Genomic DNA, 20,099 nt, shown 5'->3' on the forward strand with positions numbered 1-20,099 from the left:
GTACTGTAAGCGGGGATTAAGTTAATTGGGTTAAATCAGAATAAGGTAGAGAGTATTTAACAGAGTGTTTGAAGTTAAAGTAGACATAGGAAGGATAATGACAAAAGAGAAAAATCTAATACAAAAGCAACAGCTGATATAGACATTGATATAGAAGAGAAAATAATTAACATAAAATAACGTCAACCGACATTATTTTACAAGAGAAGTATGGTCTTTCTTCTGGGGAAATAAGGCAAGACTGCATTTTGGAAACATTAAAATTCACTAAATTATCTTCACCTCATACGAGCATAGAAGATCAGCATTTAAAGTGTCACCGATACAAGATCTGGAAGTCTGAGTCATCTGAGTAGTACAAGGTTTTGTAAATGATGAAGAGGAATGGGATGTACTATCATCATCATCATAGGAATGGAAGTTAGCAAGAGACAGTAAGTGATATATAGGAATAAGAATGTAGGTGAAAGCACAGGGCCTTGGGATACTCCAGCACTGGTAGAAAAATCAGGTGAAGAAACAATCCATCATGACATACAGTGAACAACCAGAGGGGAAGTTGGCATATCAACTCAAAGGACAGGAGGGAGACCATAAGATCACAGCTTAGTATGAAAGCTAAGATGCCAAAGTTGATCAAATGTCTTCAAAATATCAAAAGTTATCACATGAAATTCTCTAGATCTTTTTGTGCTTGTGTCCAAAGTGAGTAAGGTTAGTAAGGATATCTTCTGTAGAATGAGAAAAGAACAATCTATGTTGGTGATTTCGAGCAATGGGGTAATGGGACAATCGAATAATATTTGATAGCTGACTTACCTCACTTGTTAGTAACAAGCTGGAAAAACAAAACTTGCTTCCATGCTATTGGAAAGATGCCAGATGAGTATGACAACTTGTAAAGGCAATACTAGATGGGTGTTAGTTCTGGAACACAAGTTCTTAGTATAACTGGAGAGATATCATCTGGGCTAGGGGACTAATTAATCCCAATGCACCTGCGTATTTCTCTGAAATCTTTTGTATGAAAGATAAGAGGAAATCAGTTGTCTCAGATGTCACAATATCTAATTATATTGCAATGTCATAATTATTATTATTATGTGACACCTCCAAGGAGTCCAAGGCCTCATTGTGGGAGGGCACTCTACTCCACTCTGCTAAACACATCTAACTATCTCCACTAGTACTAAATTCTCCTAATACACATAACTACCATCAATGCCATCTACCACCCATCACCACCAACAACAGTATTTTTTGTCCATAAATTGTATGTGTTCTGAACGCCTATTTGCCTGTATGCGGGATGAAAAACCCTGTTACTTCTGTATGAGATTGGCTAATGTAGTTTCAGCCAATACAGAATGCAATTTGCTCAGCTAAGTTCCAAACCACCAAGCCATTTTTCATCCTTTGGCATTCAAATGGAAATTGAGTAATGAGATATATCACAAAAAGATTAACAGACACATAATAGGTCTGAAACCAAGTCATTTTTCCTTTTGTTACAGGCTATGTGAACTACCCTGTAATCTGCCTTTTATCCATAAGTGATCCCTAGATAGTTTGTTTCCTCTTTATTAATTATATTAATTAAAACTCACATTAGTTCACACTTAATAGTGCTTGATCTTAGTCCATTACTCTGTTTTTTTTTGAGATTATGATTTAAAAATAATAAAGAAATAAATGACAGTAACAACAAAAAAGTTATAGGAATATTGTCATGTGGTTAAGTCTGGAATAAATCTATTTAGACTATGATACACATTATTGTCTTTTTCCTTTCTTTCCAACTTTCTTAATAGTTTGGTAGCTATACTATACAGCACTTCTGCAAATGTCAAAATATAACATAATAATAATATATTTTAAACAGTATGAATTTAAGACAGCCTAAACTGAAAAACAAAACTTCTTACCGTTTTGCAGAACTTGGAATATCCTCAGCCCATCCTCCAGTTTTTCGTGATCTTGGTGGAGGTTGTGGAGGACCTAAAGACTAAGCAGTATACTATAATATTATTATTAATTATAATAATATCTTAACTTACTGAATTTATTAATTTTTTAATAAATTTATTTATTACTTTTATTAAATAAATTTATTAATTTATTATTATAATTAATTACTGAATTAAGTGACATAGAAGAGGAATGGGAAAATTTGAAAAAATTCTCACAAAAACTGAAAACTTAGGAACTTTCTGTTAGGAAATTAATAGAAAGCTTAGGAATAAAGTGCAAATGGATTAGAAAAAGAGGACTATGAGACTAGAACAAAGAAATAGAAAATATAATAAAAACAAAATAGGACAGTTACTAGAAATGGCTAAATTCCAAAACAACAGAAGCAGAAATAGAGTATAAAAGAAACTCTGCAATTACAAAAAGAGAAGTAAAGAAAAAACATACAGAGAGAGAGACGGAACAATTCCGTAACAGAAAAGGATATTTTTAAGCCACGACCCAAAACCTATAAAGTAATAAAATACATGAATAAAGAAATAAAAGAAAAGATAAAAATACAAACAATAGATTTAGAAGAATGGGGTGACCTATTTCCAAAATCTCTGGACAGATGAAAACAATGAAATAAAATTTTATAAAACAAAGAATGACCTAACAGAAAATATCACAATGTTAGAAACTGAAAACTACAATACTATACAAAAATGCCAGTGAAAAATTTAATGAAAGACTTCTGAAATTTTTTGGATGTCTGGAAAAACTCCTAACTCTTGGAAAAAAATACTGGTTATCTCAATCTATAAAAAAGGAAATAAAGACGATTGCAATTAACTATAGGGGAATAAGTCTGCTAAATACAGGATATAAAATATATGCAAGTATATTAAAAAAGAAACTAAACAGTGTTGTAGAGGACAAACTACTAGAAGAACAAATCGGTTTCAAAAAGGCCGATCCAGAATAGATCCAATTTTTACTCTTAAAACTATTAATAGAAATGAGAAGAGAATTTCAAAAAGAAACACAAGTGGCTTTTATTGATTATGAAAAAGCCTTTGACAAAATCAACAGATAAAAATTGTTTAAAATATATCAAACCAACTTTTACAATCCATTCAAGAAATATATACAGAAAATGAAATAGCAGTTAAATAAGAACACATCTCAGAATGGAAAGATATATCCAGAAGAGTACGACAAGGATGTATCCTCTCACCTCTGCTTTTCAATATATATATATAAATAAAATTATAACAATATGTAAATAGTATAGGGGTGCTTAAGGGTCAAAGCTGTATAACTGAGAGGAGACCTCCACATAGCCTTTAAAGGAATGCAGAGAACCAACCAGGGCTTCTGACCTAATGTCCAATCCTCACCTTCTCGTGGTGCACCCTGTTGGGTTTCTACTTGGATAATGAACAGACGAAGATGGGCTGGCAATTTGGGATTTAGCCGACCAAATTGTATTCTTATTGGTTAAACCAAAATATAGAATGATGGTACAACATGACAAAATTTCATGCCGGCTGGGGCATCGCCCGGTTAAACAAGGCCCCCGTTGTTTTCGCCAGGAAACCAGGGCGAACAGCGAAAAGTCAGCTACTGGAACAAATCTGAAAATAAACCCCAACTCAACATCACCAGAGTTAAAGATCGGTACTATCAACGTAAGAAGCCTGAATGGCAAAGAAATGGAGCTAGCTGAGGAATTAGATAGGTACCAGATCGAAATAATAGGGGTGACTGAAACAAAAAAGACCAAAACTGGTGAGATCTTTCTGAGCAATAAATACAAAATGTTATATTCAGGCAATGACAATCAAGGAAAAGAAGGAGTAGCCATAGTATTCAACACAAAATATGAGGCTAATCTTCTTGAATGGCAGTCAGTCTCAAGTAGAGTAATGTGGGCAAATATGAGAATGGGGAACTGGACAATGAGACTTATTTGTGCCTATGGTCCCATAGAAGGTTCTACTAAGGTAGAAGTGGAGGAATTTTTTGAAGCTTTAAAAAAAGCAACTGACACAATGAAAAATGAAAAGTTGGTCCTTGTTGGGGATCTAAATAGCAGAGTAGGAAATGATTGTGAGACATACAAAAATATTTTGGGAAAATTTGGAGAAAAGAGCAAAGCTAATAATAATGGCAAATATCTGTTGGATTTCTGCTCAAGACATGGACTGGTTATTACAAACACCATGTTCCAACATAAAAATGCACACAAATTCACATGGAGAGAAGAGGCTAGGAATAAGAAAAGTCTCATTGACTATGTTATTGTTGATAGTGATGTTTTCTCCTTGGTGCAGGACACCAGAGTGTACAGAGGATTTGAAATTGGAAGTGATCACTATTTAGTCTTGAGCAGGATAAAATTGAATTTCATATTGAAAAGAATAACATGTAAGAAAGTTTTAAAGCGAATAAAAGTTGAGCAGCTATCAGATGTGAACTGTAGACTAAAATACACAAAGATTATTGAAGAAAAAATGAGAGTTTGAGAACAGGAATCAAATCTTGGAGATTCAGTGGCAAACTCTGAAAAAAACATTGATTGATTCTGCCAGAGAGGCATGTGGTGAGGTTGTCTGTAAGGATAAAAAAAAAACTCCCTGGTGGATACAGGAAGTTAAAGAGGCAGTGAAGGAAAAGAAGAAAGCATATCAACAGTTCCTGCCAAATAAGTCAGCTTGTGCTCTTAGAGAATATAGAGACAAATGCAAGAATGCTAAACACTGTGTAAAACTAGCTAAACAAAAGTCATGGGAGGACTTTGGCAAGAATATAGAAAATAAATATCAAGAAGGTGGCAAAATATTCTGGAGGTTGTTGAAGAAGCTTAAGAATGGAGGAAAGAGTGCTGTAAAAGGAATTAGAGATGATAAAGGTGACATGAAAACAGAAGAAAAAGATATCCTTGAAGTATGGAGTAATTACTTTGAAAAACTGCTAAATGAAACAAGCAGTGATGACAGCACAATGGTAAAAAACACTGACCAGGCATGCAGTCAGGAATACATATCCATACTTGAAGTAGAAAAAGCCATCAAAGGCTTGAAATGTGGAAAGGCAGCAGGAGTAGATGATATTCGACCAGAAATGCTGAAGTATGGTGGTGGTATAAGAGTCTTACAGTGGCTGCACTGCATAGTTCAGAAAGCCTGGACAGAGTAATAAATTACCGATGATTGGAGTAGAGCTCTCATAGTACCCATATATAAAAAGGGAAATAAAACTGCATGTGAGAATTACAGAGGTATTTCCCTACTGAGTGTTCCTGGCAAGATCTATGCAAGTATACTTGAGAAACGGTTGAGAAGAATTGTGGAAGAAAAGCTTGGTGAAGAACAAGCTGGATTCAGGCCAAATAGAGGCTGTCAGGATCAGATCTTCACTTTACGACAAACACACTAGAATCAGACTATATAATGTCTTGTCAAAATCATCTTTGCTATATGGAAGTGAAACATAGACCATAAAAAGGAAAAATGAGTAATAATGAATTCAAACAGCAGAAATGAAATTTCTCAGAAAAATTTCTCAGACTGGATATACCAAGTGGAACCATAAAACAAATGAAGAAATTTTACAATCCCTGAATATAAAACCAATTAATTACTACATAAGACAGTATAAACAAAAATGGATAGAACATTTAAATCAAATGGACACCATAAATATTATACAGATATAAAATATGTGGAAAAAAAGAATTGGAAGACCAAAAAAAATGGTATGAGATCGAAACAGGCCACCTGTCCTAAAATCCATGTTAGGAAGAAGAGAAGGATACAATAATTTGAATATAGATATTTATTAGAAACAATTTGGTAAATTGCATTCAGGTAAGATGATGTAAATTATTTATTTAATGGCATTTATTTCTATCTATACAAAAATAAATATTAGCATCATCACATTCTTGATATTTACTTTCACGGGACACACAGGATATTAAGACAGTACTATCAAAATTTTACATCATTACTAACTTCCTATTAACAATTTTTCTCTAAATTAGTCAGGATTCGAATAATATCAGCTTTAATATTTCTGTCTTCCACGGCACCTAGATCATGATCCTCTGGGTCTTTTTTCCTATAATAATAATAATAATAATAATAATCAAACAGCTGATTAGTAAATATTTCCTTTCCATTCTGTTTAATTGACAATACAACATTAAATACTAACAATATCAAGTTCCTTCTTAAAATTATTCTTTCCTAATCCTAAAATTCAGTAGTAGTGACCATTAGCAGTGGAAAAATCAGCTAAAATTTTGTAAATATTCCAGAGACCATTTCAGATGACTTTCGACAGAAATGGGGGGGGAGGAATACTTCACCCAAACAGACAGCAGACACCAGGTATTAAACAGAATGACATATAGCATCTGTTTAGTAAATAAATGAAATTAAAGCTGGAATATCTTTTCAAGAATAGTATCCAGAAAATTCAATGAAAACAATTCACTGAAAGGCAATTTATCAAACGACAATTTACCAAAAGGCAATTTATCAATAAAACAAGTGAATAAAAGTTGAGCAACTCTCAGATGTGAACTATAGACTAAACTAAACAAACATTATTCAAGAAAAAATGAAAGAGTTTGAGAACAGGAACCAAACTTTGGCGATTCAGTAGCAAGCCCTGAAGAAAACACTGACTAATTCACCCAGAGATATGTGGTGAGGTAGTCTGCAAAGAGAGGAAAATCTGAACTGAATGGTGGACACAGGAAGTTAAAGAGGCAGTGAAGGAAAAGAAGAAAGCATATCAAAAGTTCCTGGCAAATAAGTCAGCTTGTGCACTTAGAGAATACAGAAACAAACATAAGAAAACTAAACACTGTGTAAAACTAGCTAAACAAAAGTCATGGGTAAGAACATAGAAAATCAATATCAAGAAGGTAGCAAAATATTCTGAAGGCTGTCGAAGAAGCTCAGAAATGGATGAAAGAGTGCTGTAAAAGGAATTAGACATGATAAAGGTGAGATGAAAACTGGAAAAAAAGATATCCTTGAGGTATAGAGAAATTACTTCGAAAAATTGCTAAATCAAACAATTGGTCACAGTGGTAAAAAACACAGACGAGGCATGCAATCAGGAATACATATCCATAATTGAAGCAGAAAAAGCATCAAAAGCCTGAAATGTGGAAACGCAGCTGAAGTAGATGATATTTGACCAGAAATGCTCAAGTATGGAGGTATAAAAGACTCAGAGTGGCTGCACTACATAATTCTGATTATGAGTATGGGTACTTATGAGAGTCTCATAAGTACCCATACATAAGAAGGGAAATAAAACTGAATATGAGAATTACAGAGTATTTCCCTACTGAGTGTTCCTGGTAAGCTATATGCAAGTATACTTGAGAAACGGTTGAGAAAGATTGTGGATGTGAAGCTTGGTGAAGAACAAGCTAGATTCAGGCCAAATAGAGACTGTTAGGATCAGATTTTCACTTTATGACAAATAGTTGAGAAATTACGTGAATATAACAAAGATATGTATTTAAGTTTTGTAGACCTGCAAAAGGCATATGACAAGGTGCCAAGAGAGAAGCTATTCAAAATGCTACAGTTGTATGGTGTCAATAGGACATTATATGAAGCAATACTTAGTCTATATTAGAGTGGTAAGTCAGCAGTTAGAACTAAAGGAAGTATGGGAAGATGGTTTAATGTTAAATCTGGTGTCAGACAAGGATGTACATAATCCCTCTGTTATTATCTATATGTATCACATTATGAAGGAAAGTGGTATTAAACCTGATATTAAAACTGGAGATATACAGTTAATGTCAATATATGTTAATGTTAGTTACATGTTAATGTCAGCTAATGTTAATACATGTTAATGTCAGCTCTTTGCTTTATGCAGATGATGCTATACTTTTAAATAAATCCACCACAAGTCTGCAAGATTCTCTTACTAAATTGAATAACTGTTTTAATAGACATGTTATGAAGGTAAGCAATAACAAGACAAAAACAATGAAAATAGGCAGAAGCATTGAAAATATCAACTGCATTGTGAATGGAGAACCTATAGAATAAGTGAAACATTTCAGCTACTTAGGCATGATTTTAGTGAAGATGGTAAATTAAATATGGAAATAGACAACTGAATAAATTTATATGGAAAAGAGAGAAATTAGTCAAAACACCAAATTAGCTGTATACAAGACAGTGCTCAAACCCATTTTAATTTATGGATCTGAGAGCTGGGTTAGAAATAAAACACTTGACAAAAGACTAGAGACCACAGATATGAGAGTCCTGAGAAAAATTAGGGATGTGAACAGATGGCATCAATGGTAATATCATATTAAAAATGAGAATATTAGGAAAGAACTTGACATTGTTAGCATCCAGGAATGTGTTAGTAGAGCTAATCTTAAACAGAATGAGACAGGAAAGATTAGCAAAACAAGTGTTCTCTGCCAGGTTGGCAGGAAAAATATCCAGAGGAAGACCAAGATATAGGTGGATTGATAGAGTAAAAAAAGTGCATTCTTATCAGATCTTAAATATAAGATCTGATAATATTGGAGTCTTGGCAGGTAACAGATTGATTTGGAAAAAAATTGTAGACAGGAAGTTAGTAATTATGTAAGTTTTTCATGTAGTACTATCGTATCCTGTACACCCCATGAGGGTACATGTCAGAAATTTGATGATGACAATTAATCAAACAAACAATTAATTGAAAATCAAACAATAGTTCATCAAAAAAAAGCAATTAATCAAAAGGAAGTCCCTCGAAAAAGCAATTGATCTAATCGCAATTTATCAAAAGGGAATTCATTGAAAATCAACAATTCATTGAAACTACAAATCATTGAATGAACAGTTCATCAAAAAATGAATTTAAGACATGAACTGAATTATATTTATCAAAAATAACCTGCAGTTTTAATAGATTAACTTGTGATGTAAGTGAAGCTCAGCATGATATTCTCTTTATATATATTATGCAGACATGTGGCAATTATTTTTAGGGATATTCTTTAGGGATGTGATGTATTAAAATATTAATTATTATAATAAATAATTATTATTCCCCCTTATCCTCTATCCTCAACTGAATGGCTAGTGGATTAGCAATGCTACTTTACTAGGGAATAATTACAGAACAAGATGGTTTCCCATTGTCTTCTTTATCTGGTAAGTGTTTTATATCTGTAGATGTGTGTGTTCATGGGGACTGGTTTGCAGGATGAAATGCCCACATTTCTGGGAATAAAACCCTGCCATCTCAATATGAAACTGGATAATTCACCTTCAGTTGAAGAGAACTGGTAAAAATTCTTTGTTTCATGCATGAGATTCAAACTCGGGTCTTTCTAAACAAAGGCCTTTATTTGTACTGAATGAACTACACAGGCTCCATCATTATTATTAGTAATATTAGTATTAGTATGGTGATGTCTGCATACATACTAGTTATATGAGATGAATTTTACTCAGATTTGATATTTGAACCTTACAAAAATTTGTTGAACTGTCCCAGTTTTCAGTTCAACTATATTGGGGACTACTAAGGGACAACACGTCGACATTTTTATTGCAATAACTCTCTGACTTAGTGGAATAGGTGCAAATGGTGGAATTTGTAAAACGTGAAAAATTCTGTGTGATTCAGTTTTAATTCCAACAGGATCACTTTTATTAGAAAATTTTGGTAAAGAAGTTTTGAACTGATATTAACAATTCTGCTTTAGCTGGATGAAATTTAATGATGTTTTATGGTTAAGATCTATATTAAAATTTTTCTGTTTTGATTTCAATCTGATTCGTTGTGAAAAAATTGGGCAGAACAATTTTTTTTTTGTCTCGAGATAAATCACTATTCACACAATGAAGTAGCAGGTACGATTATAAAATAATGTTGTAAAAAACAACAAAATAATTATAATGTCCAATGACCACATACATATGTTGAAAACATCTTGGGTGACATTAGATATTCTTACGGAATGCTTCAAAACAATGGCTTTCAAGAAAATTCATCTTTTGATGAATTGTTTTTTTTGATCAATTACAATTGCAACAAATTGTCGTGCAATGAACTGTCATTCAACAAATTGTTTATTCAATAAATTGCCTTTCCAATGAATTTCCATTCTTTAAGTTGTTGTTCGATGAATTCTTTATTCAACAAATTGCTTTCTCGATGAACAGGTTTCGATGAATTTTCATGGAACCTTTAAGAATACCTGTATATACCATATACATGATGCAAGAACAAAACAGTGCATCAACAACACTGCCTACAATAAGAGAACAGTGACAGTATGACATATGAGTTTTTCAAAAATTTGGGAAGATCTAGATGTAGGTAAATACAGTAATCCTTTTTAAACTAGGAAAACATTAATTAATTTTATGGAGATGGTATTTATCAAGATGTTACAGTATCAAATTACACACACACACACACACACACTTAATGTCCAGTAAATTTATGTCTTTACTTCAAGATCCTAAAGCCAATCCCAGTAAGAAATGTCACCTGCACATGACACTCAGTGTTGAGAAATGGATTGATGAACATATATGTTCATCAATCCATTTCCCAACAGTTAAGAAACTGTGGTATTTAAAACTTTGCATAGCCCATTATTCAAATGGCATATTGCAGACTGGTGTGCATTATGTAAAACACTGCACACATGCAGCAAATCAGCATCCGAAGATTTCCATCTGCCTCCATGTTCCACACATAATAGTCTAAGAAATATTACACAAAAAAACTGTACCCATACCATACCCAATGCATTCAACATTGGATATGGTATGGGAAGAAGTATCAAACCCCAAGCTTAAATATTAGCATTTTGTTCACAAATGGGGCAAAATTTGCATGTGATATATTCAACACCACCCAAAATTCTCACCTGTGGCTTTATGAGGATCAATACAGAACAGAAAATAGTTACCAACATCTTTTTTCTCTAAACCCAGGCTCTTAGAGAACATTCTTCTGTGACATGAATAAGAATATACAATTAGTGTCATGGAGCATTCTCAGATTTCACTATGAACAATATGAAATATCTGCATGAACAGTTTCCTAAATAAAGGATTTGGTGTAGTAGTCTGTAAAATTAGAAACCACAGACTGTGCACTCCTCAGTCAACTGAACTTTCTGCTAAGTGGAATTCAGCAAATTTCTGATGTTGTAAGATGTCATAGTTCATCATAAAGTTACTTTCCACAAGTCAGTCTAGTCAGGATGGGAGATGCCTGAAGAACTGCCAACAGAATTGCCTGAAGTCAACATTTTCAGGTGTTTCAAATATCCATACCTCTGTAACTGTAGAGAAATGGATCCATGTCCACATCACATTCCTGACTTGCTAGCCACAAGCAAAAGATCATGAGATACTGACATAAGTTCACTGGATATCCTAATATATCAATAATTGTTTACCTCTAGAGGGGAAAATGTTCCAGAAGAAGGGGTTGCTGGATCAGATCCAACATGTGAAGGACTTCTCAGTAAACTGTCTGAACGACGACCTTTTCGTGGAGGTGGCTAAGGCCCCAAAATAAAATTACATTACTTTAAAAACAACAGTTTTTAATACATCATTTAATATATCTGTAGTTCTAAAAATCAGATCATATTACTTTAAAAAAAAAGGTACTTTAATGGAAGAAACTTTATTTTTTAAGTAATATAATCCAATTTTTAGAACTACATATGAGGTTCATACTGAAATAAAATATGACAGATAAGTAACTTTTTCCATGGTGTTGAATTCATTTGTTGAATGACTGGTTTTCGTTGTCAAATCTAATTACAGTCATCTCTCATTTTATATATACATTGAGTTGGCAAATAAGTTCGTTTGGTTTATGCATTAGTACAAGTTTACGCCACTTCGCCTGTCGCTACTGTTGTGCTATCGTGCAATGCTATTGCACAGTTGAAAGGCAACATTTCACGAAACCTTTCAGTGAATTTTCATTCAGCCTACTTCAGTTGTGTGTGTGTAACATATTTTTAGAAATGGAAGGAAATAACGTATATTATTTCCTTCCATTTCAACATTAACAAGCTGGGATATGTTTCAAAACTCAATGCTTGGGTGCTGCATGAATTGACAGAGGTCAATATGACTGCTCGCATACCCATCTGTGATTCACTGCGACATTACCAAGAAAATGACCCATTTTTGAAGCGGATGATTACGGGAGATGAAAAATGGGTCGTGTATGATAACATGGTACGTAAAAGATCATGGGGGGACACAAGAGCGAACTGCCGCAAACAACCTGGAAAGTGGAACTGCACCCAAAGAAGATCATGCTCTCTGTGTGGTGGGATTATAAAGGTGTTGTCCACTACGAGGTGTTACCGCCAGGAAGAACGATTGATTCAACTGTCTATTGCTCACAGTTAATGCGACTGGCCCGTGCAATTAGCACAAAACATCCTGCATTGGCAAATCGGAAAGGAGTTGTCTTTCACCACGAAAACGGCAGACCCCACACATCATTAACAATCCGGAATAAACTGTTAACGTATTGGCTGGGATGTTTTGCTACATCCTCCGTATTTACTGGACCTGGCACCTCCCGATTACCACTTATTCCGATCGTTGCAGAATTCTCTGAACGGGAAACCTTCGCTAATGAGGAGGCTATTAAAAACACACCTGGATCAGTTTTTCGCCAGTAAACCTCAGGAGTTTTATGAATGCAGCATAATGAAGTTGGTGGACAGATGGCAAGAGGTCATTGATAAAGAGGGTCAATATATAACTGACTAGTATGTATTATGTATATTAAATAAAATGTGTTTCATTTCACTCTGAAAAACCAAACGAACTTATTTGCCAACCCAATATATATACTGGGTTGATTTTAATCCTATTTCCCAAACAGATCCTTGCCTTTAATGCATAGCATCATACATCTCCGAAAGGGGATGTGCTTTGCATTAGGGGAAAATTCTAAGGAAAGTAATCGGAGCTTACTCCACCTTTACCACGAGTTGCCTCAGACTGGCACTACGTTACCACTCAGACTTGCACTACGTGCAAGCGCAAACTTGACTTACTTGTCTGTTTGCTTACTTGGGAAATAGGATTAAAACCAAGTTTATTTATATAAAATTACTTGGTATCTTTAATGCATAATACACCCAAGTTAAAAAACTTTCAACATATATATTGTAACTGGTATTTACTCGGATTGTGGACATTTTAAATCATAATTTTACTGACTAGGAACACCGAGATAAGGTAAGATAAAAACTTTAATTAAAACACAACTAGTTTCGTCGGAATGCCGACTTCTTCAGGTGTACAAATTATCACAAACTGGAAAAATAACAAGATAAAACATGGACTTCTCATATAAACAAGTTAGGAATAACAACAGCCAAATTTGAACTGGCATCCACATGGCAGGTCTAGCATGAGGTGTTAGTGAGTGGGAACTAACTCGAGAGCGCCAGAACTGAATTATATATATATATATATATGTAATGAGAGATAGTAAATAGGTGTGTGTGTGTGTGTGTGTGTGTGTGTGTGTGTGTGTGTGTGTGTGTGTGTGTGTGTGTGTGTGTGTGTGTTTAATATCACTCCCATACACCACAGATTCTGCAAGATCTATAGCAAAACATTCTATTGATATTCCTCTTGAAGAGCTGGGGGTTACAGTCCTTGGAAAATACTTCATGGGGAAGGCAGTTCCATAGAACTACAGCAAATAGAATAAAAGATGAGTGAGGGTAGTAGGTTCATTGAGTTGGCAGGTGTTGTTGCTTGTGTTGCTATAGGTTTAGCAGAACTATTAGTTCTGCTGAACTGTGCAACAGAAATATCTGCAGATACAATGCAGAAAATGATCATCTGTGTGAGAGAAGGGTCATTAATCAACTTGCCTATTGTCTTCTGAACAGCATCAAAATTTAGAGAAGTATTAGATGCATCACCCAAAAATGAGACAGTAGTACTCCACAGCAAGATGGATTTGTAATTCATACAAAATAAGTAACTGGACATATGAAAAGTAATATCTTGACCAAAAAGTGTATCAAGTTTTATGGAAGTTGAGGATACTACATTCTCCATTACTTTAGAAAACAAGGCAAACATTTATCACCTTTTTTTTCTGGAAATGGCTTTATATAGGCTTGCTTCAATGCTGTACAGTGGATATCAGTTGAGTATAATATAGTGTAGAAATGATAAGACAGGTGTTCTTATCATCATGTGATATACCATCAGGACAAGAAGCCTTTTTGATATCCATGTGTGAAAGATTCTTCTTTTTTTTTTTTTTCTGGTGGAAGGCAACAGAAGGCATCACATGCCTTCTGTTGCCTTCAAATGATTTGCCTTGGAGAAGAATGATGGCAGGAGATCCGCTTTACATTTAGGTGCCATTGCAAAACTCCACTTGGGTAATAATGAGGTTGAAGTACAGATGGACAAAAGATGCATTCAATAGCTTTAGTGAGGGGCCAGAAGGCACTGGCACAGAGGATGAGAAGGATGATGTTAGGAGATCAGTTTTATCTTTAAATGATGTTACAGAGCTACTACTCAGGTGATAATGAGGTTGAAGCACAGATGGACAAAAAGCTGTGCTGTACAGTTTTTGTGAGGAATCAAAAGATACAACTAACATTAACACAGGTGACAAGTTTTCCACAGCTCTTTTAAAGTCACAATGAATCCTATTAATAATGTTTTGAAACTGTTACAACTGCCAGTGTAAGCTGTGAATGAAGCAGGAATTTTAGTCTCAAGCCACTAATCATAGGCTATTAGCTTTTCTTGGACCACTATGGCATTTTGAAACCCATGGCTTGCATATAGGATGAGATGGGGGGGGGGGATAAAGGGTAGGCTCTCATTCCAACATGGATAATTTATGTAAAAGAACAGTGGCGGCTTGTAAGAATTTGTAGTGGTAGGGCTGCAATGCTACCAGCCCAAACTGCACGTAAATCACATGTTACCCTCACTATGCTGGAGATGCATTCAATGCAGACCGCACCAAACTGCTACCTAGTGGGGACTACACTGAATGCAACTCCAGCATTGAGTATAATAGCCAGTACTGATACTAGCCCTAGCCTGCACAGTACACTGACTATTGCAAAATACAACTATTGCTACAAAATGAACTATATACAATACTATCGAGCGGTATTGTATTACAAACAAGAAAATAACGGTTTTTAGATAAATATATAAAAATTTAAGAACGGTGAAAATAAAACAAAAACTTTCATATTATACTGGAGCCCTTATGGATGAGCCCACTGAACAAGATACTTTTTAAGTATCTGGTTCTAGTGAACAGAAACAGCAGTCTAACCGCTCTACTTTTTATTTCTTTTTTTTATGTGACTCCCACCCACAAAAGTTTTTTTTTTTTTTTGGAAACCTATACTTCATATCATCAGTAGGCTAAGGGTTTTATATATATATATATATATATATGTATGACAGAATGATCATTGACTCGGTTAACATACATAGTTTTATGAAGAATTGAATGACTAGAACCGAGATTTAAGTAAAAAGGTTTTAATATAAAAACACTACTAGTTTCGGCCTGTAACAGTCTTCTTCAGGTGACATTATAAAAGAAGAAAAAAACACTAAACATTGAGGGTTAAAAGACTATGAACAACATAGACAGTCTCTATACATAATTAGCATGAAAACGTTGTAGTTGTATTTGAAGCTGTTCTTTCATTTGTTGCATTGTTGGGAGAGTGTGTGCTTGCGACATCACGTGAACGCCAGTACATGATTATAGCTGAATGACTATCTGAGAGGTTGTAGCTCAAGTTGTTATTTAGATGAACAGGATTGAAGATGATTTCTCTAGATTCCACAATTTTTCTCTCTAGTTCGTCACTGCAACGGAAGATGTTAGTAGTTTTTTCCCAGCAGACTTTGTGACTTTGGTTATCATCATTAGGATTAGCCAAGAAAAGGATATGACTTGATAATGCACTCGCTCGCTGTCTCTTGTAAGTAATGTCCCTCATGTGTTCTTCCATATGCAATTTGACAGATTTGTCTGTCTGCCCAAAATAAGGAATATCACAATCATACAATATTTTATATACACCAGGGTATTTGAGTTGATGATGACAAGGTTTAGGGTGGCTAATTAAGGAACGGATCTCTGGAAGTGGAGTGAACAAGGTTCTGATATTGTATTTTCTTAGAACTTTTGCTAATTTATGTGAAACAGTACTTGTGTAAGGAATAGATATATTGCCTTTGAATCTATTTGTTTCTTCTGAGTGATGTCTAGGAGGATTAAGAAGGAATTTGTCAATGATTTTCTTGGAATATCCATTAACTTCGAAAGAAGGTTTCAGATAGTTTATTTCTATAAGAAGTTCATTTGGGTCATCAAGAAGAGAACGGACTCTATGTCCTAAGGTGGAAATAATTCCAAGCTTATGAGGAGGGAAATGATGGGACCGACTGTGCAGATATCTGTTGGTATGTGTGGGCTTTCTATATATCGATATTTTGAGCTTACCAGAAGAGCGAGTCAGTTTGACATCAAGAAAAGGCAAGGAATTATCCGTTTCAAGCTCGGCAGTAAAATACAAATATATATATATATATTTGTATTTTTATTTATTTATTTTGTTTACATGATCTAGAATCCATGCTGTAAGACCAAGCATGGAACTTATTCAAGCCACTTCGGGTCTCACAACAGATGATGAAATACATCTCCCACCTAAAATCAATCACAAACACCAATGTCCTCTGCAGGATTTGAACCAACAACCTGTAGGTTGGAGAATGGACTGTTGTACTTGGTAGTGCAAAAGTACACAGAGGTTGTAAATGGTGGAAGAAAGGGCATTTCACCAGTGATGAAACTTTGATGATTTGAATTACCGTGAGAAGTGGTCACATCAATAGAACAGTATAAGTAGAGAAAGATCCAGAATGTTGGCTTACTGGAGAGGATTATCAGGAATTCTAGGGCATCAGCTTTACATTTAGGTGATTGCAAAACTCCATTTGAGTTATAATGACATTCCATTATAAGCATACTCATGATATCATTCACACGCTAAGTGCTTCATGCCAGAACTAATGCTCAGACTCAATTTCAAACACAACTACTACTTGTTCTAAACTCTGTGTTTGTCTAAAGTACAATATATTTTTAAGATGTTGTTTTCTCCGTGGTACTGTAGTCACCTGACGAAGTCGGCATTTCCGATGAAACTAGTAGTGAAACCTTAATAAATCTCTTATTTTTTTCTCGGTGTTTAAGTCAGTTAATAATTTTAAACATGTCATTAAACCGAGTCAATTATTCTGTAAATAATATATATATATATATATATATATATATATATATATATATATATATATATATATATATATATATATATATATATATAATGAACAGCAATAAAAGACATTTAGAATGTCAACCAATAATTTTAGGTGTGATTAATAACAATGCAATTCACTGTCTGTCAGTCTTTAACATGGTTTGAGGAAATAGTGAATTGTCCCAAGGCAACCGAATAAAGTGTTGAGTGGGAAATATTTAATTAAAAATAAGGGTGAAATTACATTTTTTTTTATCTTGACACCAGAAAGTTTATCTTGAGATCTGTATACACAAAATTTGTCCTATGTGTTCAGATTTTAATGAAATTTACAATTCACCTCTGTGGTATTTATCAACAAATTTGAAATACCTGTACATTTTCAGTTGATTACAAAGGCTTATGTGAGCCGCTGTAGCTCAGTCGGTATAGACTAAGCCCTTTCGTCGGAAAGACCTGGGTTCGATTCCATGACATGAGGAACCTTTATTTGGTCTCATTCTACTAAAGATGAGTTAGCCAGTCTCATATGGAGGTAGAAGATTTTTTTTCTCCCAGAAACTTGGGTTTTTCATCCCTCAGAACAGGGAGACAGGACAGTAGAACACACACAATTTACAGACAAGAATACTTGGAGTCATAGGGGTAATTGCCTTATCCTCATACGGTTAAGAAATCCAAGGGTACTTGGAAGGCTATGGGTGCTTAAGTGCCTGTTAAAGCCACTGATGGATGGACAAAGGCTTATGTATTGGCAGTTCATGTTGAGTTTTTGGTAAGTTTTTTTTTCAATACAATAATAAGAATATAAGTATACATATTTACTTAGTTGCTGACTTTATAGCCAACATCTTCAGAGCACAAACAGTTAATCACGGTACACAAAAACTGGGAACAGTTTACAACTATAACAGACAACACAAAGACCTAAAGTCCTAATTGGTGGCATCTACTGTTACATAAAGATAGAGGGAGAGAGATTATAATAATAATTACAACAGGAACTCCATGGTTAATGAGGATTAATTTGATCTTAAAATGACAGTCTCACAGATTTTTGTTGACTGAGACAATGATACTTGTTGGGGTTTGGGGAATGTTTTAAGAACTACTGCTGATTGCAAAAACATGACATTACTTCTGAGTAGCACTTTGGATTTTTTTTTCCATCTAATCCTGCATGAAAGGATGTTCAAGGCATGGTATGCTGGCCACCTGACTTCCCATGACAATGGTGCCAAACATATTCTTATGTTCTCCAATAGATCTTCCTAAATTATACTTGCCAAGAAATTGTATTATTGTTTAATCCTTTACATTTGTAAAGTGAATCTATATTAACTGCCTCAGCATCCCTTAACAGAAAGCGTACTTCCTTTCCTATGTGTATATTGTTATGCATTATGGGAAAGGTCACTACCCAGACCAGTTTTGACCTGTATTAAGGTGAAAAAAGAAGGTGTTCATCATAGGCCTAAAGTAGTATCAGAATGCAAGAGAGCCTATTATTAGGAGAAAGGAAAGAAAGAAATCAGACAATAGGAGAGAAAAAAAAGCTTCAGTTGCTTTATATCATCATATAGCCAAAGGCTATCTTTTTTTCCCTTTTTCATCAGTCTTATGCCAGATGAACAACTGAAAGACCAATGAAAACTATGAACCAATTATGAGCACCACCCTTTATTTTTTCACCTCAATAAAGGTCAAAAACTATCTGGGTAGTGACCTTTCCCATAATGTATAGCATTATACACATCTGTAAGGATACGTGTTTTGCATTATGGGATACTAAGGTAAGTGATGTGAAGTCATTAGCCTCTATATATGAATTGCCGAGTCCTGAAATTACTTTGGGTGCAAACTTTGTTTGTTTACACTTGGATAAAAGATTAAATCAAGGATATAATTTCTTGGCATCTTTAATTTATAACCTGATCTTTCTTTAATGTCAAGATGTCACTCTAAAATGTTATTTACACCTGTTACAACACAATTCAAAAACTGGACTTGTAGTGTTATAAGACCATCAAAGTTCACTTTGCAGCCAGAAACTGGAAATGTAAACTGAATGTGTTTAAACAATTTAACCAAAGAAAATTCATGCAGTGCAATGTCTGTAAAATGCACGCATTAACAAAGGCAGACGAATTTTGTTTCAAAGCAACAGTGGTCGGAAAGTGGGCCGAAGATGCCATCAGAGCGAGGATCAAAAGTGAATCTCAGGATGCAAGATCAAAGTAGTAGATGACTCAGAATACGCTTGAAAATGTCTAATATAACAGCAGATAGCATTAAAAGACAGAATAAATGTGACACTAGAGTGTAGAAGATCTGAAATTGGTAATGATCAACATTTAGTCTTGAGCAGGATAAAATTGAATTTCATATTGAAAATAAGAACATGTAAGAAAGTTTTAAAGTGAATAAAAGTTGAGCAGCTCTCAGATGTGAAATGCAGACTAAAATACACAAACATTATTCCAAAAAAAATGAGAGTTTGAGAACATGAACCAAACCTTGGAGATTCAGGGGCAAAAACTGAAGAAAACATTGATTGATTCAGCCAGAAAGGTATGTGGTGAGGTTATCTGCAAGGATAGAAAAATCAGAACTCCATGGTAGACACAGCAAGTTAAAGAGGAAGTTAAAGGAAAAGAAGAAAGCATATCAAAAGTTCCTGGCAAATAAGTCAGCTTGTGCTCTTAGAGAATATAGAGACAAATGTAAAAAAGCTAAACACTTTGTAAAACTAGCT

The 20,099-nt window shown here is 34.4% G+C and overlaps 1 protein-coding gene across 5 annotated transcripts in view; it reads right to left on the reverse strand.

The window, feature by feature from the left end:
• The window catches only part of IFT43 (intraflagellar transport 43), a 263,776-nt gene that overhangs the window by 188,176 nt on the left and 55,501 nt on the right, over positions 1-20,099 (reverse strand). For 4 of the 5 annotated variants that reach the window (XM_090399051.1, XM_090399050.1, XM_090399049.1 and 1 more), the window contains exons 3-4: positions 11,426-11,530; positions 1,926-2,005 (exon numbers count right to left, since the gene is read on the reverse strand). In XM_090399051.1, the coding sequence (XP_090255177.1) occupies positions 1,926-2,005; positions 11,426-11,530 (185 nt within the window). The remainder of the gene's footprint in view (positions 1-1,925; positions 2,006-11,425; positions 11,531-20,099) is intronic. The other variant, XM_090399053.1, reaches the window with a different exon arrangement.

Source organism: Typopeltis vanoorti, chromosome 10 (assembly GCF_054136105.1).
Source record: "Typopeltis vanoorti isolate ZY-2024b chromosome 10, IOZ_Tvanoo_1.0, whole genome shotgun sequence".
In the NCBI taxonomy this organism is placed as follows: Eukaryota; Metazoa; Arthropoda; class Arachnida; order Uropygi; family Thelyphonidae; genus Typopeltis; species Typopeltis vanoorti.